Source organism: Aplidium turbinatum, chromosome 16 (genome assembly GCF_918807975.1).
Source record: "Aplidium turbinatum chromosome 16, kaAplTurb1.1, whole genome shotgun sequence".
NCBI classification, from domain to species: Eukaryota; Metazoa; Chordata; class Ascidiacea; order Aplousobranchia; family Polyclinidae; genus Aplidium; species Aplidium turbinatum.
This window is the reverse complement of record NC_137487.1, coordinates 10,578,403-10,596,077: the sequence shown is the minus strand read 5'-3', so window position 1 is coordinate 10,596,077 and position 17,675 is coordinate 10,578,403. Positions and strand designations below refer to the sequence as shown.

Here is a 17,675-nt window from a genome sequence, read left to right as displayed (position 1 = left end):
AATATGTAAAATATATTGTTGTAATGCTCAACCCTGTGGTATTGTTGTGTCTTGCCTGTCTTTGGTATATATTTAAAACTCTTCAGCACAACCTAACGTTTACTTTTATTTAAATTTTATTTTCATTCTAGCTGCTGTTCAAGCTTGATATTTTTAAAATCGTTTTTTGAAGCGATCAAGTGTTACCACTCAGCTTTACACCCGACCGAATTAGAATTACATCAGCATCGACTCAAGAGCATGCGTCTGTGTCTTTGGTAGGACACTTAAAGGCATGCCTGGAGGTGGACACGAAGATTGCATAGTTTCCTTGCCTTCCCGTCCACTTAATCTAAATCTTCAACCACCGGGTGTAAACCTGGATACGACAAACAAAACAGCATCGACCGTAAGACCTTGTATTCAAATCCTTGTGCGACAGCTCGGGTCGTCCTTGAGCAAACATCACGTTCATAGCTCCACGAGGTCTTACTGTCTACTACGTGTAGTCGTGAGACCTATCATTTTTCCAACACTTATGAATTAAGAGTTCGTTCCCTTCTGGAGTTGACCATGGTAGTAAGTGTGTGTATGCCATATGTAATGAATGTGCTTGTGACTTGAATCAGTATAAAAATAACAGATCTTAAAAAGTAGGCTATCATACTCATAGCAACATTTAAGTGAAGTCGAACTTTCACCAATAAAGTTACCTAAAAAATACCTAAGTTCAGTGGCACGAAGAGAGAAAAACCTTCACTTAATGTCGTTAAAACTAGGCTAATTTTTCTTCAATAAATCATTTTTAAAAAATCGACATTAATATTTTCTCGTTTCTTATGGAATTTCAGTCATATTGCTAGACTAGGCCTGGGCTACAACCTGGATAGATTGTTGACATCTTTGTATATTTTTGAGAACTCCCTATGAGTGAAAGTCTGAAAGATAAACCTTTGTTATAAAACTAAAGTAGTTTTTTGAACAGTGAATCCAAAGTCTTACAAAGTGTAGTTACAGTTAAAATTGCGTCTATGTAGGTGAAAGTGTTTTTTTGTGGTGATGGCATTACCAAAAATTCCTTAGTCAATCCAACGATGACCGAGCAATTCTGTTTTGTAAATACAAAAAGGGTAGTTAAATTATTTGAAGTCTCGTGATCAAACTAACTCAGTTTAATAAAGCGTCGTTTATTGACACACGATTGCAACAAATTCAATTTTACCAACGTTGCTGAATGTTAAATTTTTATGGTCTATGCATCTTTTGTTATTGTCATTCAAGCTTTGGCGGCATCTTTGAAAAAAAAAATTACAACAGTTCATGCAATAAAACGTATAAATGCGATGACATATTTTCACAGTGCTCAACACATTTGTATAGTAATTGCTATTTTATTACTTTTGTCAAAAACCAAAACATATTTATTTAAGGTAAAGAGGTTGACTAAAAACTTTGACACAGCTAAATTGAATAGCAAAGAGGAAAATTTTGTAAATACGAGCATTGATCTTACTGTAACAAGCAGATATAATGTTTGAACACTGTCGTAATGTGGCATGCACCTTGCTGTACGGAGAGGTAGTAAAATGCACTCGTGATGCAGTTAAATAAATGTCACATGCGTGTTCTATTGTAGTTGTCAGTATATAGAGAGGATACATTACCAGTTTTTTTGAATTACATGATAATGGAGGTTGTTTTCATATTTGTTTCGTTGACTGATTGTAAGATGATATCAAATATCCTAAGCATCTAGGTTTATACTTCATGTGATTCATGTTGATTGTATTCTTGTTTAGGTTTTATTATTGATTTGACTCAACGTTACTCTTGCAATGAAATTGATCGTACTTTCTGCCCTTGTGGCTTGTGTTGTTGGCATGACCCAGCCTCGCGCCAACTTCGAAGCAGAATGGAACGAATGGAAAATACTGCACCGTAAGTTGCTTGAGAAGTGATTAGGAAAACGGGATATGCATGAAAGTGTTTGTAATTTTTCTGTTTCACATTTGTTGCGCGTCAAACGGTACAGTGTTTTTGTGTACTAGTAATATTGCAAACCGCAAAAATGTTTTTGCTGTTGTGTAGGCCTACTTTCTTGCATCATGAATTCAACGTGATTAACTGCAACTTGTAAAACTTGTAAAAAATTCCTCATGGTTTTATAATGTTGATAGCTGATATCTTGATATTAAGCAGAGATTGAATTCAATCCAAGGTTAATCTCGGACATATAGGACAGGGACTTATAGTTCATAAATCGATAAACTATGTTTTTGTTTATTAAAAAGATTTACCAAGTGATTAAAATTAGTCTATGGTAACCAATTTTTACCACCACAACGTATTGTAAAATCTTTTTGATTTATATGAATGTTTTCTTTTGGCTTCATCTTCAACACAGTATTTTGAGGGTTTCAATTTTCTTTTTAGGCAAATCTTACATCGTAGAAGAGGAATACAAAAGGCAAATGATCTGGGAACAAAACCGGCAACTGGTGTTGAAACATAACTACGAATACGACTTGGGCCAGCATACTTACACATTGGGAATGAATCGTTTTGCCGATATGGTAACCCGCCGTTCATCATGACTTTCTGTTGCAAACTTAGATAATGAAGATAGAAAAAGCTAGAAATTGACTAAATGTTTCAGAGAAAGTTTATTTATCAAAGCGACTCTATAAGCGTATGGTTAATTAATAATATCATATTTGGGTGAAAGAAAGTATGACTTTTAAACTCGTCGTCAATATCTATTGTACATTGTGAAGTCAGTATGACGTTATGACACCTCAACGCTTTGGCCGATATTTTACTTAAAGTGAAACAAAGCCGTGATTTGACATTTTGCGAAGTTAAGTTTAGGACCAGGTAAGAATGTTAATATTCACGTGGTCTATGCATGTTGTGTAGCATATCGGTAATGTAGTTTCTAAAAGGTGGTGACAAAAGGAAGAAACTGTTGGCTATTTTATTTTTTGTAAACACCAAGCAAATGTGGAAAATAGTTTTGTTCCATCTTTCATTTTATAATAAAAACAACTTTCATTTACATAGTATAATTTTAGACCAATGAAGAGTTCAAAGGCTTGATTTTGAGTGAACGCCCAAGCACTATCCAAGCAACGGAATGCATAGCAGGAAACTACACCCCGAAAGCTAATCCACAAGAAATGGACTGGAGAAAACGCGACTATGTAACCCCAGTTAAAAATCAATTGCAATGTGGATCATGTTGGGCTTTCAGTACGGTGAGACGAGTTCCCAGCATGTGATAACGTTCTTTTTCTTAAACTCTTCTGTGGTCCCGTCCAAACTAAAAACAAACGTTTCTAGAAATTGTTTACATATTCCTAGGAACCTCCTACAATTATTTTGAATCAGCCGAACTGACTTTATTTTACGAATGATAATACCAGGCTGGCACATGCTGCTTCCGCCTGATTGAAGATCAGCAATGTTTGAACGTGTAAATGTGTGATTTTAAATAAAAATCTGGGTTTAAGGGTGTGGTATTTGAAAAATGCACAAGGATCACCGCTAAGCTGTCGCTCTATCTTTAGTATTCACTGCAGATTTTTTCAATTGTTAGACTTGCGAAAAAGGCTGACATGAAAAATAATAAGCAACTCGAAAAAAAAACTAACTGAAAGTGTGATGTTGTAAAATATTTTTGCCAAGTAAGCTGGTCTTCAAGTATATCATTTCTATAATTTTTTAATATTTCAGGTATATCTTTTCTTGCCTTAGTCTTGAGCAATAATCTATAAACCTATGTTTTTATTTCATTCTGCGTGAAGAAGAAACATTAAAATCATTTTGGTCAAATTTCAGACTGGATCAGTGGAAGGGCAGCTTGCCAAAATTGGCCAGTTGGTGTCTTTGAGTGAACAGAATCTTGTGGATTGTAGTGACCCTGAAGGGGATGAGGGATGCGGCGGTGGTCTCATGGACTTCGCTTTCGATTACATCATTGATAATGGAGGAATCGATAGTGAGGCGTCGTATCCTTACGTGGGAGTTCAGGTAGAAATTTACCGATATGTTTATTGGAAATGAAATTAAGTTATCTTAGGCCTACTAGTATGCCTCACGATTAATAGCAAACCCCATCTTCTAAAATCTAGAAGAATGATTTTAAAGAAAAACAAATTAGCTTTAAAACTAAGGACTAAAATAATGACAAGTTTTTCTGTGCAACATAAAATATAACACCAACCCAAACTGCATCAACTACCAACAACGTCTGAGCAAACAAGAAAGAGCTTCCTTGAAACATGTAATGAAAGATGCGGTTATGCAGACCTCATAACCCGGCCAAGCGAAGGTTGAAGTTATATGGTGTATTTACAGTAGGCTATAGAAAAAAATTGTTTGCTTGCCATTTTAAATTTTCTCTTTAAAATTATAGTTATATTGGGGCAACGATTTAATCATAATACTCTTAATACAAATGTAGCTTAGCGGTAAAACACTTACTTTGCCATTTCATCTAATTATCGCCTATTCCACCGTGGTATACCGTGTGCTTCAGAAAAAAATTGCAATGATTTCTGAAAGAGTTGGAACTGTTATTTTAAATAACACCTCAACCTAGCTTCGTTAATTTATTGTGCACCAACAAATTTAGTTGCACTTGCAATAAATATTTCTGTTATTTTGAGATGGGATTGCACTGGCGTTGACAGGGGGGTCCAGGGGGTAGTTTTATTCTCGGACCTGGGATGATTTTATAATCTCGTAAGTTTTCTAAGGCGCCCAGAAACTTGAAGAAGCCATCTTGAATTTTTGAACATAGTGCGTTTTTCAAAAAAGCCTTATTTTTACCTTATTCTTACATGATCTTGATCTTACCGGACCCAATAGGTAGCCTATATTTACCAACTCATGTGCATCATGTCTTAAAGGTAATTCTTAGGTAATTTAAAGGTAATTCTTAGTTTTAAAGATAATTTTTCTTACGTTTTTCAGCAAGACTGCAAGTTTACTGCAAAAAATATCGCCGCAACAGTGAAAGGTTGTGTAGACATTCCAAGTAAAAATGAAAAAGCTTTGGAGAACGCTGTGGCCTCTGTTGGGCCAATTTCCGTTGCCATTGACGCTGGTCACATGTCCTTCCAGCTCTACGACAGTGGTAGGGTTACGTATAAAGCATATGTTTTATGTAATAAGCTTGTTCGTTTAGACAAAAAAACATCTAAGTTATAGCATTATGTTTCTGTTTGTTTGTTTATAAGGTAACCTATTATTTTACGCAGTTAAGTGCTTTCAAAGCAAAAACTTTAAATTAAATTTTATCCCTTTTTTAACGCAACAAAAGTGTTCTACTCATCAGAGTTACGCGTAACCTGCAAAGCCGCTTTTAGTTAAAAGATTATGTAGTTTAGTTATGTTTATCGGTAGGCCTACGCTCCTGGATGAAGAAAGTTGCAAGGTGCAAATAACCTTCCTCTTTCTCAGTGGCATATTTACACCAAACAAAATAAAGAATGATTCCTATACCGAATAACGAAAACCTTACAATAAAATATCGAAAATGCGGCAAAGACAAAACTGAAGCCAAACCAATTTGTTAGCAGCGCCATTATTTTTGAACTCGGAGCAAGTGGCCTTCAGCAGTCAATCTATACAGCTGCTGTTGAGGAACATCAATCTAATGTTGTTTTTTTTATGTGGTGAAGAGACATTTCCTGTACAGAAAAACATAATAAGTTTATTTTATTAATTTCTAGGAGTTTACTATGAACCAGGGTGCAGCGAAACCCAACTAGACCATGGGGTACTTGCAGTTGGATATGGAACTGTTAGCAATAGCCGCTACTGGCTCGTGAAAAACAGGTATTCACTAATCGGTTGTTGTTACAAGAAAACTGTATATTTCTCCAAGACAGTTCAATGGAGCCTACTCTTTTGAATGATTAAATTTGCTTAATGGTTGTCAAATGTTTTTGAAATGGCAAAATAAAGCCACTGCATAGTTTGACTCTCAAAGTGTGTAAATGCCTGTTCGAGAAACTTACTTAATAAATAGTTGTAAGTAGTCAACAGTGTTGTAAGTAAGTCCACACCTATCAACAGGGGCGTTGACAGGGGGGTCTAGGTGGTACTTTTGGACCCGGGCCCGGAATATTTAGGGGGCCCGGATTTAAAAGATTCCCCGCGACTTCAAACATTATCAAGATCTTAATATAATCAGATCTAAAAGAATTGCCATCAGAAGTTAAAACAGCCACTTCAGCCGTCAGATGGTAAAGTACCGGACCCCCTTCCGGGTATAGTGATTTTCCTAACCACGATTTTTTTTTTAAAAACATGAAATATTTTTCTTCACCCACTCTTTAATTCTGAATATATATATTTTTTGGTGGTTATCACTTCTAGCTACTTGCAAATCATAGCCATAGGAGGTAGGGGGGTGGGGGCGGTTGCTCTCCCGCTGAAAAAAATGTCGCAAATTTGGGCAAAAATGTCAAGTTATTTCGGCAAATCAATCTTATCACAATGTTGTGATGCCTCACCAGTTAAAAAACTTTACATAATTGTTGAAATTTATGAGATACATTAATATTATCCAATGAATGTAAATGTATTATCACCGACTTTGAAAACTGTTGCATGTGGTATTGCAATCTGGGCAGAATGATAAGTTTCAATTCGACAACTGCAAAATAGAACACTCTGTAAAAATACAGTTGGGAAACAGAGGTAAGCTTATTACTGATATTCACTAACATGTAGGGCTGTAGGCTGCATTTCTTCATGGGTAAGATTTAAAAGCCTAGGCTACTGTGTACTGGTAACTTTACGAGGTTTTTTGTTTTATCTCAATATCCTACTAATGTAGTTGATTATAAAAATCATTTGGGCAAAAATGTCTAGTTATTTGGACAAATCAATTTTTACCATAATTTTTTAACATTCTATCAGTTTAGTAACTTTATAGTGTTGCATTTGGTATAAAAAACATTTTGCTTTGAATGTAAAACAGAGTATCGACAATTTGAAAACTTTTATATTTGGTATTAAAATTTTGACAGAATAAGTTTCGATTCATATTTGCCAAAAAAAATGCAAAATAATGCTTCGGCAAGCTGAGATAAGCTTATTACAGATATTCATTAGAATATCATCTTCATTGGTAGAATTTTGAAACCTTGCTGGGTTCTGGTAAACTTATGAAGTTTTTGTATTTTCTCTATATCCCACTAATGTAGTTGTTTGTAAAAATATTTGGGCAAAAATATCCAATTATTGGATAAGTCAATTTTACCATGAGTTATGCTATGCTCGCAAAACTTGACTTATATACTACAAGGATAGCTTATCATTTTTAGATATGGTCAAACAAAATAAGCATTTGTTATAAACTTTAATAAACAACAGTTGTGAGGCCACATAGGCTACTGTATACACCACTTTTGTGAGCATTGATCCCGGCCACTAAGTGTAGTTATATGTACAAAGTGAAAAAGTATATTAAATGAAAACAACTTGTGAATTTTCCTGGATTTAATTTCATGTTTTTGTGAGCTATATTTTAACTGTTTTCTGTATTGAATTTTTTTGTATAAACTGCTGTTTGTCTTTGCCAGTCCTAGGGTTGATATGCTCAGCTATTTACTATCTATGACACAGTATTAGAGCAACAACAATCAAATATAAAGACACATGTTATGTTGTTTTGTCATCCAGATCATGACGTTAATATATCAGGCAATGTAAACAGTGCTATTTTTGTGTCATGTTTTGGTAATGTGGTCTGTATTTTGTGGCAACGATTGAGTTTGAAGCTATTATCTGGGGGTCATTTTTCTTCAGTGCTTGTGATTTGAGTAGGCCTAGCAGCTTCATTGTGAAGTAAGATTATCTTTGTAATGATCTTCTGAAAAAACATTGACTATGATTATATTGTAATATAATATCAATATTTTTGGTATCAAAACTAGTTTTGTTCAAAGGTGGAAGTTTGATGCACATAGCATGGTAAACTGTCTAATTCTTTTCAGGCTGTAGGATTTGAAGCAGCATGGATTAAGTAATGTTACTGGTTTGATAAGTAGGCCTAAGCGGATTGTCATTTTAGTATTTTTCAATGCAAATTTACATATATTGAGTCTTTGGACTATCTTTGAATTGAAAAGATTGAGCTACTTTTGGTCAGGCCTTTTATTGAAGTTGGGCTGGAGATTTTCATATAATCTGGTGACATGAATATTCAGCAATTATTGTTATCCAGTTATTGGTGAAGTCTCAGTTCAAATTTTTTTGAATCCAGTTAGGCTTAATAGGCCTATACTGTATATTTTTTGTGATACATAAGAATGTTTTAATTTGATGGTTCATTTAATTGGGACACAGGCAGGTCTATGAACGTAGATTAAAGTAAGCTCAGCCTTGTTTTGCTGTTGTACGTGTTTTTTTGCTTGTATTTCGTACACGGCCAAGTTGATGACTCTCAGAGGTTGTGAATAATTTTGTATTTTTGAAAATATATATGCAAAGACAAAATTTGGGAAAATTATTTTTGCCCCCCAAAAATGGTTTACTCTCCTACGGCTACTCTACTTTACAAAGAATTAATTTCAGTCGAAAACTCCAACAATTTTAAACATATCGACGAAGATCGTGATTGAGAGCAAGGATTTTGCGGGTTATGGAGAAATTCCTAATGCGTAATGGCACAGTTGTGTGAAATTCGTGGATACAACAAATCTTTGAGAATATATAAATGTAATTCCTCTTAATTTTCTACATTGAACGGCATGTGTCTTCCTCATTTTAACAGCACATTAATAAAATTTTGTAGGCTACACAACCTTTATATTCATAACATTGTCAATAAAGGGGGCCCGAAAATAAATGGGTACCGGGCCCGATAAATCCTGTCAACGGCCCTGCCTATCAAGGCTGTAGCTCCAAGCTGTCAACATCGAAAGGTAGACATGAGCCCACGATGCAAAACGTTTGAAAATATACGAACCTAGTAAAGATAAGTTTAGTAAAACGATTTCTTCTAAGAACGAACGTTAGGTCAGTTGACATAGTAAATTTATTGTTCAATGAACATCACAAATGCGTGCTGCGGATGATCTGCACACTGAAACACTTTCACAACAACATGTGGTTTTAACTACTTCGCTATTTCAGTTGGGGACCAGAGTGGGGAGAAAATGGATACATTCGAATGACCAAAGACAAGAACAACAACTGCGGTATTGCCACAAGTTCCAGCTACCCAACCGGTGTAGAAGGGCGCAAATAAAGTTGCCGGAATAGTGCGGTCCCCATTGTGATCAACTGTAATTTAATTGAAACTTAATTTGTGCGATAGTTGCAATTTATTACGTTTTGTAACCGCTGCGAATGGCATAGCCTACGTTTTTCGGTTTGCAAGTGACGAGCATTTGAAAATGGTTACTTCTTATCGTTGTATTGGACGCAAACATTTAAGCAAGTTGACCGATAAATGTAGTGCTTTCAAACTTCTCTGGCAAAGAAAAATGCAATAAAAGCAGAACACTGTTGGTCAATTTCTGACAAAAACATTCGAAACGAAATTTTGACGTAAAATTTATTTGTCTTGATTTTGGTGATTCGAAATACATACTGTAGATGCATTGTGTTGCACTTGTAACAAAGGGTGATCTCAGGACCCATAAAGTGCAATAAAATTCAGGTGCCCAATCTTGCATGTAAATTTAAAAGCTTGTAATTTTAAAAAGAGCAACGCTCTTCTTGTGTTGTAGGAAAAAAGCAATCGCAGCTTACCTTTGCATGCTCTCTTCAGATATCTCTGTATCTTCCGAAGACTTTGGTTGGTGATTAGCCTACGCCTTGCAAGTATTCAAAATGAAAACATTTCGAAACTTTTTCAAAGCAAACATTCGGTTTCTTTCGAAGCAATATTTTTTTTAGTTAGTTTGACACTAGGTTTTTCAATGAAAAATTTTGTTTCATGTTACCCAAATAAAAATTTGCTTGAACACTCTTCAAAGTCAAGTAATTGAGCCGATGTGGCTAATTGTGCATGAAATATAAATCATTGAAATGGTTTATATCCTGCTTTTGTACATTGTTGTACTTTTCACAAATGTTGTACTTTTCTGAATAAAACATATGTCACTTCTAACACTTTCAAAAACAGGCTTATTTGTGTGAAACTCGAAATAAGATTGAAAAAAGAGGTAAGATGAGATTTTTAGGGCTTTCAGCTTTCTCAGTCATGCTTGCACCAGATTAATTTTAGGTTAGGTAAACCAAGACAAGGCTCCATGTTCAATGACTTCATAACGCATTTCCAATTTTTTTTCTGCGAAAATAACGGTAAGACCATGCATCTCTCAATCAATTTAAACCAAGCGAAAGACAGTATTTCACAGCGAGCCTACTTGATGGCATATTCAACGTGAGAAGAACATCCAGATGTTGTAAAAGATACGCGTTTTTTGCATATCACTTCAAGAATGGAATGGAAACGCTGTTGTCTGATCTTGCCGTTTTCTTTTAGGAAAGTCAACTGTTTTTGATAACACTGGACCAAATATCACTACGAAACTACTTGGGCTGCTCGAAACGAACTATTTTGGTAAAAATAAAATCATTAAAAAAGCTGAAGTCGAAATAAAACGAAATAACGATAAACAGTTTTGCATCGAAAGGAAAATTTCGATATTACATCACAACAATGGGATTTAACACACAGCATAAAAAAAAAAATGAATAAAATACTAAACAAAAAATTCTGCAAAAATTGTTCATATATGCAATAGGGTGGATCAAAAATGGCAAAAAAAAATTTTTTTCTCAATTTTAATTAGCTAGATATGGCAAAAGTTGCCAATACATCACCAAAACACAATGTAAAAAATTGAAGAGGTTTGAACAAGTTTTTGATTTCCCCCCGCGACATTCAAATTTAGTCACTTATACATACAAGAACTGCAAGGCAAATTTTTTTTCGATTTTAACTCGCTTTGCAGACATGGCAAAAGGTTCTAATATAACACCAAATACAATGAAAATGTGCGTAATTAAGAGTTTTGACTTCACCCTCTTTCAGCATATTACTTTTAAAGTGACTTGGCGGATGGCCAACCGCAATTTCAACAGGTAAACGACTATTAACATTCACCATCAGATGGCCGACTATAGACTCACAAGCTTAAACTTTATATGACTGGGTTGACAGGTGCCCCATTGGCAAAGTCACTTCCTATTAATTTATGCGCTCATGCATACAAAGACTGCAAGCAATATAACAAACAGTTACAAATTGAAGTGAGTAAAGTCACGTTTAGACTCAAACGTTGGCATTAACTGACGAGAAGCAATTCGGGCACGAATGAAGAAGCCGTCTCGATATTTCGGTCCACAAACTGCTTTAGATGCGTCGGCAACCAGTTCCAAGAGCCTTTCAACAGCCTGCGTGTGACATGAAAATTTGGGGAAAAATACAGTGGGAGTCACATCTATCATGATGAATTGCCGGAGCTCAGCATCCGTCATTGCTTTAATTATATGAGGCTCCGTGATAGCAAGATCTGTTCAGTTAATCAATTCGAAGTATTTCACTGCATCAAAATTAAGCTTTGGGGGAACTTTAAATTTTTGTATTTTTTCGCTGGGTTTTGCAGCTCTAGCTTTCATCTCTCTACGCAGGCCTAGTTCTTGAATATGTGGTCGATGGTAAGTTATCATAGCCAAAATTATATTTTCCGGATGAGCAAAGTATGAGTTGCGGTGTAGCCTATAACTGGGTTGATAATTTTCTTGTGCTTCGGACTAAGATATCGTGATGTGGTTATCATTTGGTGAATGCATCTAGCTCCATCTTTGCAAGATGAGTGTGATTTTATTGTGAACCACATTGGAGCATAAACACGGATAATGAACATAACCAATGCTTGCAGTTTCTCATACGGATTGTTATCGCTGACATATAATCTAAGGGTTCTATTAATTAGGTGTAGTCAGCCATCGTGAGTGTCTGAGTGATTCAAGCATCCTGGGTTTCGCATCGCCAGATCAATGCTACATTCACCAGTGCAGTCACACTGCTATACGCTGAATGGTGAAGATTGGGGAAGGGAAGCACCAAGTAATAATAAAACTAGGCCATCGCCCAGTAGGGTTACCCGTACTAGTCTAAGTGAACTGCCTTTTAATCTGTAAGAAGCACATATAACTTTTATTAAACTTTGTGGAACCTGCAGTGCAAGCAAATTCCAATAATTGTACTACAAAGCTTCTTTTATATCTAGAATTCTTTTGAAGAATCAAATACTGCATCAGCTAATTGTTGAGATACATAACCAAGTATTTTAGCAATGGTGATAAAACGGTCAATTGTAGCCTATTTGTTTAAACACAAGTCGCTTATTATGACATCATAAAGCGCATAAGTGAGTCACAGTATTCATGTATTCACAGTATTCACAGTATTCATGCTTTTGAACAATTTTATGATACAGTTTCTCCAACCCGATATTAGGGAAATTAAAACCTTGCGGGGGGCGATCAAAAAATTGTCAAAACCCCAAAAAAATTTGCATGTATGTTATTATGGGTATTTCGCACCTTTTTGACATACTAGCTAAGAAAAATAAAATTTTTGGATTTTTCGATCCACCCTAATATGCAAACACATTATACCACAATACGACTCTAAAGAATACGCTAAACAATGTTTTTTTCCAGTTCCTAACCCTACTTAAAAGGTTTCCATTCTTTAAAATTATGTGAGTCTGTGGGTTTGAATTTAACTCCTTGACCCTTTTATCATCGCTACTCGTGAAACCAGCACTGGTAGCAAACTACAAGCGACTAAAAACCCACAGCTCACCTGCGCACAACATTTTAAAATCATTTTGCACTCATGCACTGGCTTGTGGATTAACTTGGAACCAAGCGAAGACCTATCAGAACAAAAAGAAAAAAAAGAGACAAAACAAAACGTGCCGACTCAGTGTAATGGTCCTGGAGTTATCGTGGTAATTACGAGTTAAATTACTGTACAGGTAGAATTCGGCTGCAGAGTGCAAAGTCTTCTGCTATGATGACACTATTTTGAACGTCCCGTTAGATGTCACTATAGACGAGTCCTACTATATTTTATTTAGAAGGGGAGTTGACAAACATTCCCAGACAGCAAAATCAGTCATTTTTACCTTTCGTCCTTTTGTCGTAACTTATTTAATTATTTACATGTTTGCATATAGCCTACCATTTTTTAGAAAATGAGAGTTCGAAACATTTTTAGTACCTAACCAGAAAAAAACTGTTCTGTTTCATTGTTTCGAAATATTTCTTTTCGTTTCGATGCAAAATTGTTTGGTTTGATTTCGCTTCGTTTTGAATTTAATTTTCCTATGAATGATTTTATCTCGTTTCGACCAAATAACTTCACTTTAAACAGCCCTACATTCCATCACTTTCATCAGGAACCAAAATATATTTATTTAAGGTAAAAGAGTTGACCAACACTTTCGACAAAGAATGCATTTGTTGTACAGTAGCCTAACTAGCAAACAATGTTTGCATATTGCCGCATTTCGGCATTGCGCTATGCTGCATCGAGCTGCAATAAAATGCACTCGTGATGCAACCAAATATAGGCTGCCTGAAACCTGTCGCGAGCGCATTTTGTGATGCGACATTGCCTTTTGCGACTTGCTTCATATTTTATAGCAAAGCAGCTTGTTTTCAGCTCTTTTGTTGACAGACTTTGTCGTGCCAAATGTAGTCTTGTATAAACTTCATCTATCTATACTGATTGTATTCTTGTTTAGGTTTTATATTGATTTGATTTAACGTTACTCTTGCAATGAAATTGATCGTACTTTCTGCCCTTGCTGCTTGCGTTGTTGGCATGACCCAGCCTCGTATCAACTTCGAAGCAGAATGGAACGAATGGAAAATACTGCACCGTAAGTTGCTTGAGAAGTGATAAGAATTAGATAATTTTCTAACTTATAATAGTAATTTTGCATTTTGTTGTTGTTTTGCTTCATCTGCTACGCATTTTAGCAGAACATTGTATGCAGAACCGCGTGAGCACCATCTTGACGCCCCCTGAAGTCCATTAGTGGACTTCTATGTTTAGTGGTGGCGTTTAACAATAGCACAAGAAAGCGTTAGGTTAGGCCGAAAACTCTTTCAATGTAGAGAAAAAGTTTACATTTATTGTTTTAGCAAAGAGTAAACAACTCTTAAGATTTTCTAGAAAAAAATAGGCCTACTTAATAGGCTATGCCGACAATGCAGCAACGGATCTCGAAAAACGTTGGGGAACGGCGGAAGTTTTAACCGAAAAACATTTGTAAGATAAACGATCAATGCAAAGCTTAATCTCCAAAGAAAAGGTAAAATTTGAAAAGAGGTGTGAGAGGCTTGCCCGCCAGAAAATGTTTATAAATACAATCTTGTTTTGGTCACTTTTGGGCATTTTAGGCGCAGTAATTTTTTTTTTATCAAAATGCACTCTTTAAATGTAACTATTAGGTCTGTATAACCAAATTTATCAATTAAAATTGGATTTGGGTAGACGTTTTTGTTCAAAATTTAATTTAGTTTACCATTTAAAAAAAATTCATTCATGGCCACAGAAAAATTTCAATAAAATTTATTCATGAATGAATTTGTTTCTTGAAATTTTGGATATATCCAAAGGCTATAGCCTAGTGTGGTGAAGACCTTGAGCGCTAGAACTTAATCTATCTGAGGTGTCCCACATTGGCCGATAGCATTTTCAAGCCACATTTAACTTCATAAGTTATCTCGATTAGTAACACTAGAATATATTAGTTTAATTTTTAATTAACTAGGCTATTTGAGTAAGCAGTGTTTACTCTGGAGTAATGCATTATTTTGTCAGTTTTTTTGGTATTCAAAAAACAGTTTACTCGTTTAATCCACTGCCGAAACTATGCATGCTCAATATCGTCGCTTATGTGAATAAAATGTGTTAAGTGAGCAAAGCGAGCGAATTTTTTTTACAAAAACGGAAAAAAATTACATTTAAAATTAAAAGCCAAAAAATGTTGCACTAAATATGCGTGAGGCCCAAAAGCGGAAACTTTTTTACTTTTTACACAGCCAAAAAACATTAAACAGACTAAAACGAGCCCCCCGGCGGGGAAGTATGGGAGCAGTTAACACAGCCTTGGTAGTGTAAATACAACTTTATGTTCCTGTATGGAAAAGATGCTGTTAACACAACTTCAAAGGACGTAAAAGTTTTAGTTGGATTTGTAATTTTTTGTTTGGTATTCCCAACCCGAGATATTGAACTTGAGTATAGTATAACCTAACGTTCAATCACGATCAAGCTGCTTTTCCTTATGCTTTCCAATTTTTTTCTACAGTATATCAACTGAGCTATGATTGTATGAAAGTTTTTTGTACAATATCCACAGCATTTTAAGGTTGTGAATTTTGGTTTCAGGCAAATCTTACATCGTAGAAGAGGAATACAAAAGGCAAATGATCTGGCCATAGCCGTACGAGCCAGGGGGCAGGGGGGGCAGCTGCTCCCCCTGTTGTTTCAAAACGTCACGAATTCGGGCTTCAAAATTGCATGAATTAGGAAAAACTACAAATTAATATCTTTTACCTATCAAACTAAGTACCGTAGGCTACAGCCTCTTATTTGCACAAGAAATGTGCCGAAAATGATTTTTGTTTTCATTTGGCACACCCGTATTGATGTATTGCATGGTGATCAAACTGTAGTACGAAATGCATTTAACCAACTGCGTCATGCCAATTTGGGCAGCCACCAAAATATGTCTCTAATATTTTTGTAAAACTGCCCAAATCAAAATACAAAATTTGCTATATAGTTAATTTCATTAATTTTCACAAATGCATCGTGTTGATTTGGGAAACTGAAAACATGACATTATCTGATGAAACTGATTAGTCTGTTTATGCAACTGCCCAAAGTAGCGTGAGGCAGTTTCCCAAAAATGAACAAATTCATTAATTTTTCCCGTTTACATAACTGTATCGTTTAGATTTGGGCAGCAAAAAAATATGAAATTATCTGATCATAGTCTATTTATAAAACTGCTCAAATTGGCATGATGCAGTTGCCTCGGCATCAAAATTTACAAAGTCTTTAATTTTTTTTATAATAGGCTATCCATAAATGCATCATCTTGATTTGAACTACAAAATATGAATTTATACAAACCTGGTGAATACTTTTATAAAACAATTCGGGTGGAGAGGTTACAGTACTTTTTCAACCATAAAGGAACATAGCTAAGCAACACCACAACATTTAACAAAAAAATGTTATACTGTACCTGTTAAATGTAATGTTAATGTTGTGGTTTTGCTTAGCTTTGTTTGGTTACTTTTATAAAACTACCCAAATTAAAATGATGCAGTTGCGCCCCAAAATAAAAAATAAATATTTAGTTTGTATATGCAACTGTGTCATGTTAATTTCACCAACATTTAAAATGCTACTGCTGAAATATATAATACTCATAAATGTTACTCCTACCTACCATGCCAAAGTGCAGAAACATCGAGCAATGCACAAGCAAGGTATATTCAAAGATGAATTCAGTTGTTCTATCTTGATTACTTTGGTAAGAAATTCTAGCTAGCTGGTGATCTTTTTATGTTAGTTTTTCACTGTTATCATGCACCGCATACATTATATTTGGGCAATTTCTATAAAAGCGAGCTGATTTGGGCAAATTTACGTTCTGCCCCCCCCAAAATGGTTTGGTCTCGTACGGCTATGGATCTGGCAACAAAACCGGCAACTGGTGTTGAAACATAACTACGAATACGACTCGGGCCAGCATACATACACAATGAGAATGAATCGTTTTGCCGATATGGTAACCTGCCTTTTATCATTCATAATACTTGAATTTTTATCGCAGGGTTGAATAATGAGGTCAAAATTGAACTAGGCCTAAGTGCGACACAACACTTAGCAAAGCCATAAGCATGTCGTTAATTTGCCTTTCAGTATTGCAAGTCAAATACACAATGAGTAGGGCAAGTTTTTATTGACCTAAAAATTAAAAAAAATGGCTTTATTGACCTATCGAAAATTTAACTGAATGAATCATTGTTTCTTGTATTGTATATATAAAATAAGACTATACCGACAAAGAAAGAAATTTAAATCAACGAAAAAACATTAAAATCTTCAAATTAATATATTAGGCTCATGTGAAGGCTGTATAAGCAGGCAACTAACTCCACAACAAACATTTAGTTCACCAAGAACAAGATTTGAAATGTGACGTAATGGTTTAACAGGTCATAGGCCTTGAAAAGGGCGGTAGGCATTTCTCCCCGAGCAGCTTAGCTACTGTTCATCATCACGAAAGGAATCAAGAGCTATTGTTGAAGAAACGCCACTGCGTAATCCACGGCACACTTTTCAGTGTCTTGCCAAAAACACAGCCACATGCTCTTGAGCCGTGTCGAATCGGCGCTTAATTAACTTTCTGGTCTTTCAATCTTCATTATTTTAGAAATGTCGTCATTACTTTGCAGTATTTTAATTACATGAGATGCTAAACAAACCACAAATTGAGGTTGATTAACAAAAAGTTGTTAAAGTAGCTTTTATATGAGTTTTCTCGTTTTTTCTCTAACATTGGGACTGGACGTGTCAATTACATAAACTTGACTTTATTAATTGAAAGTTGAAAAACTGACCA

At 35.3% G+C, this 17,675-nt stretch overlaps 1 protein-coding gene across 1 annotated transcript; it reads left to right on the top strand.

Annotated features, from left to right (window-relative positions):
- The first annotated feature begins 1,782 nt into the window (after positions 1 to 1,782).
- On the top strand, positions 1,783 to 10,113 carry LOC145785116 (procathepsin L-like). Its single transcript, XM_082596817.1, has 7 exons — positions 1,783 to 1,917; positions 2,413 to 2,552; positions 3,051 to 3,233; positions 3,817 to 4,008; positions 4,954 to 5,116; positions 5,715 to 5,820; positions 9,130 to 10,113. The coding sequence occupies exons 1-7, from the start codon at positions 1,815 to 1,817 to the stop codon at positions 9,242 to 9,244; spliced, it is 1,002 nt and encodes a 333-aa protein (XP_082452943.1). The 5' UTR covers positions 1,783 to 1,814; the 3' UTR covers positions 9,245 to 10,113.
- The last annotated feature ends 7,562 nt before the right edge of the window (positions 10,114 to 17,675 follow it).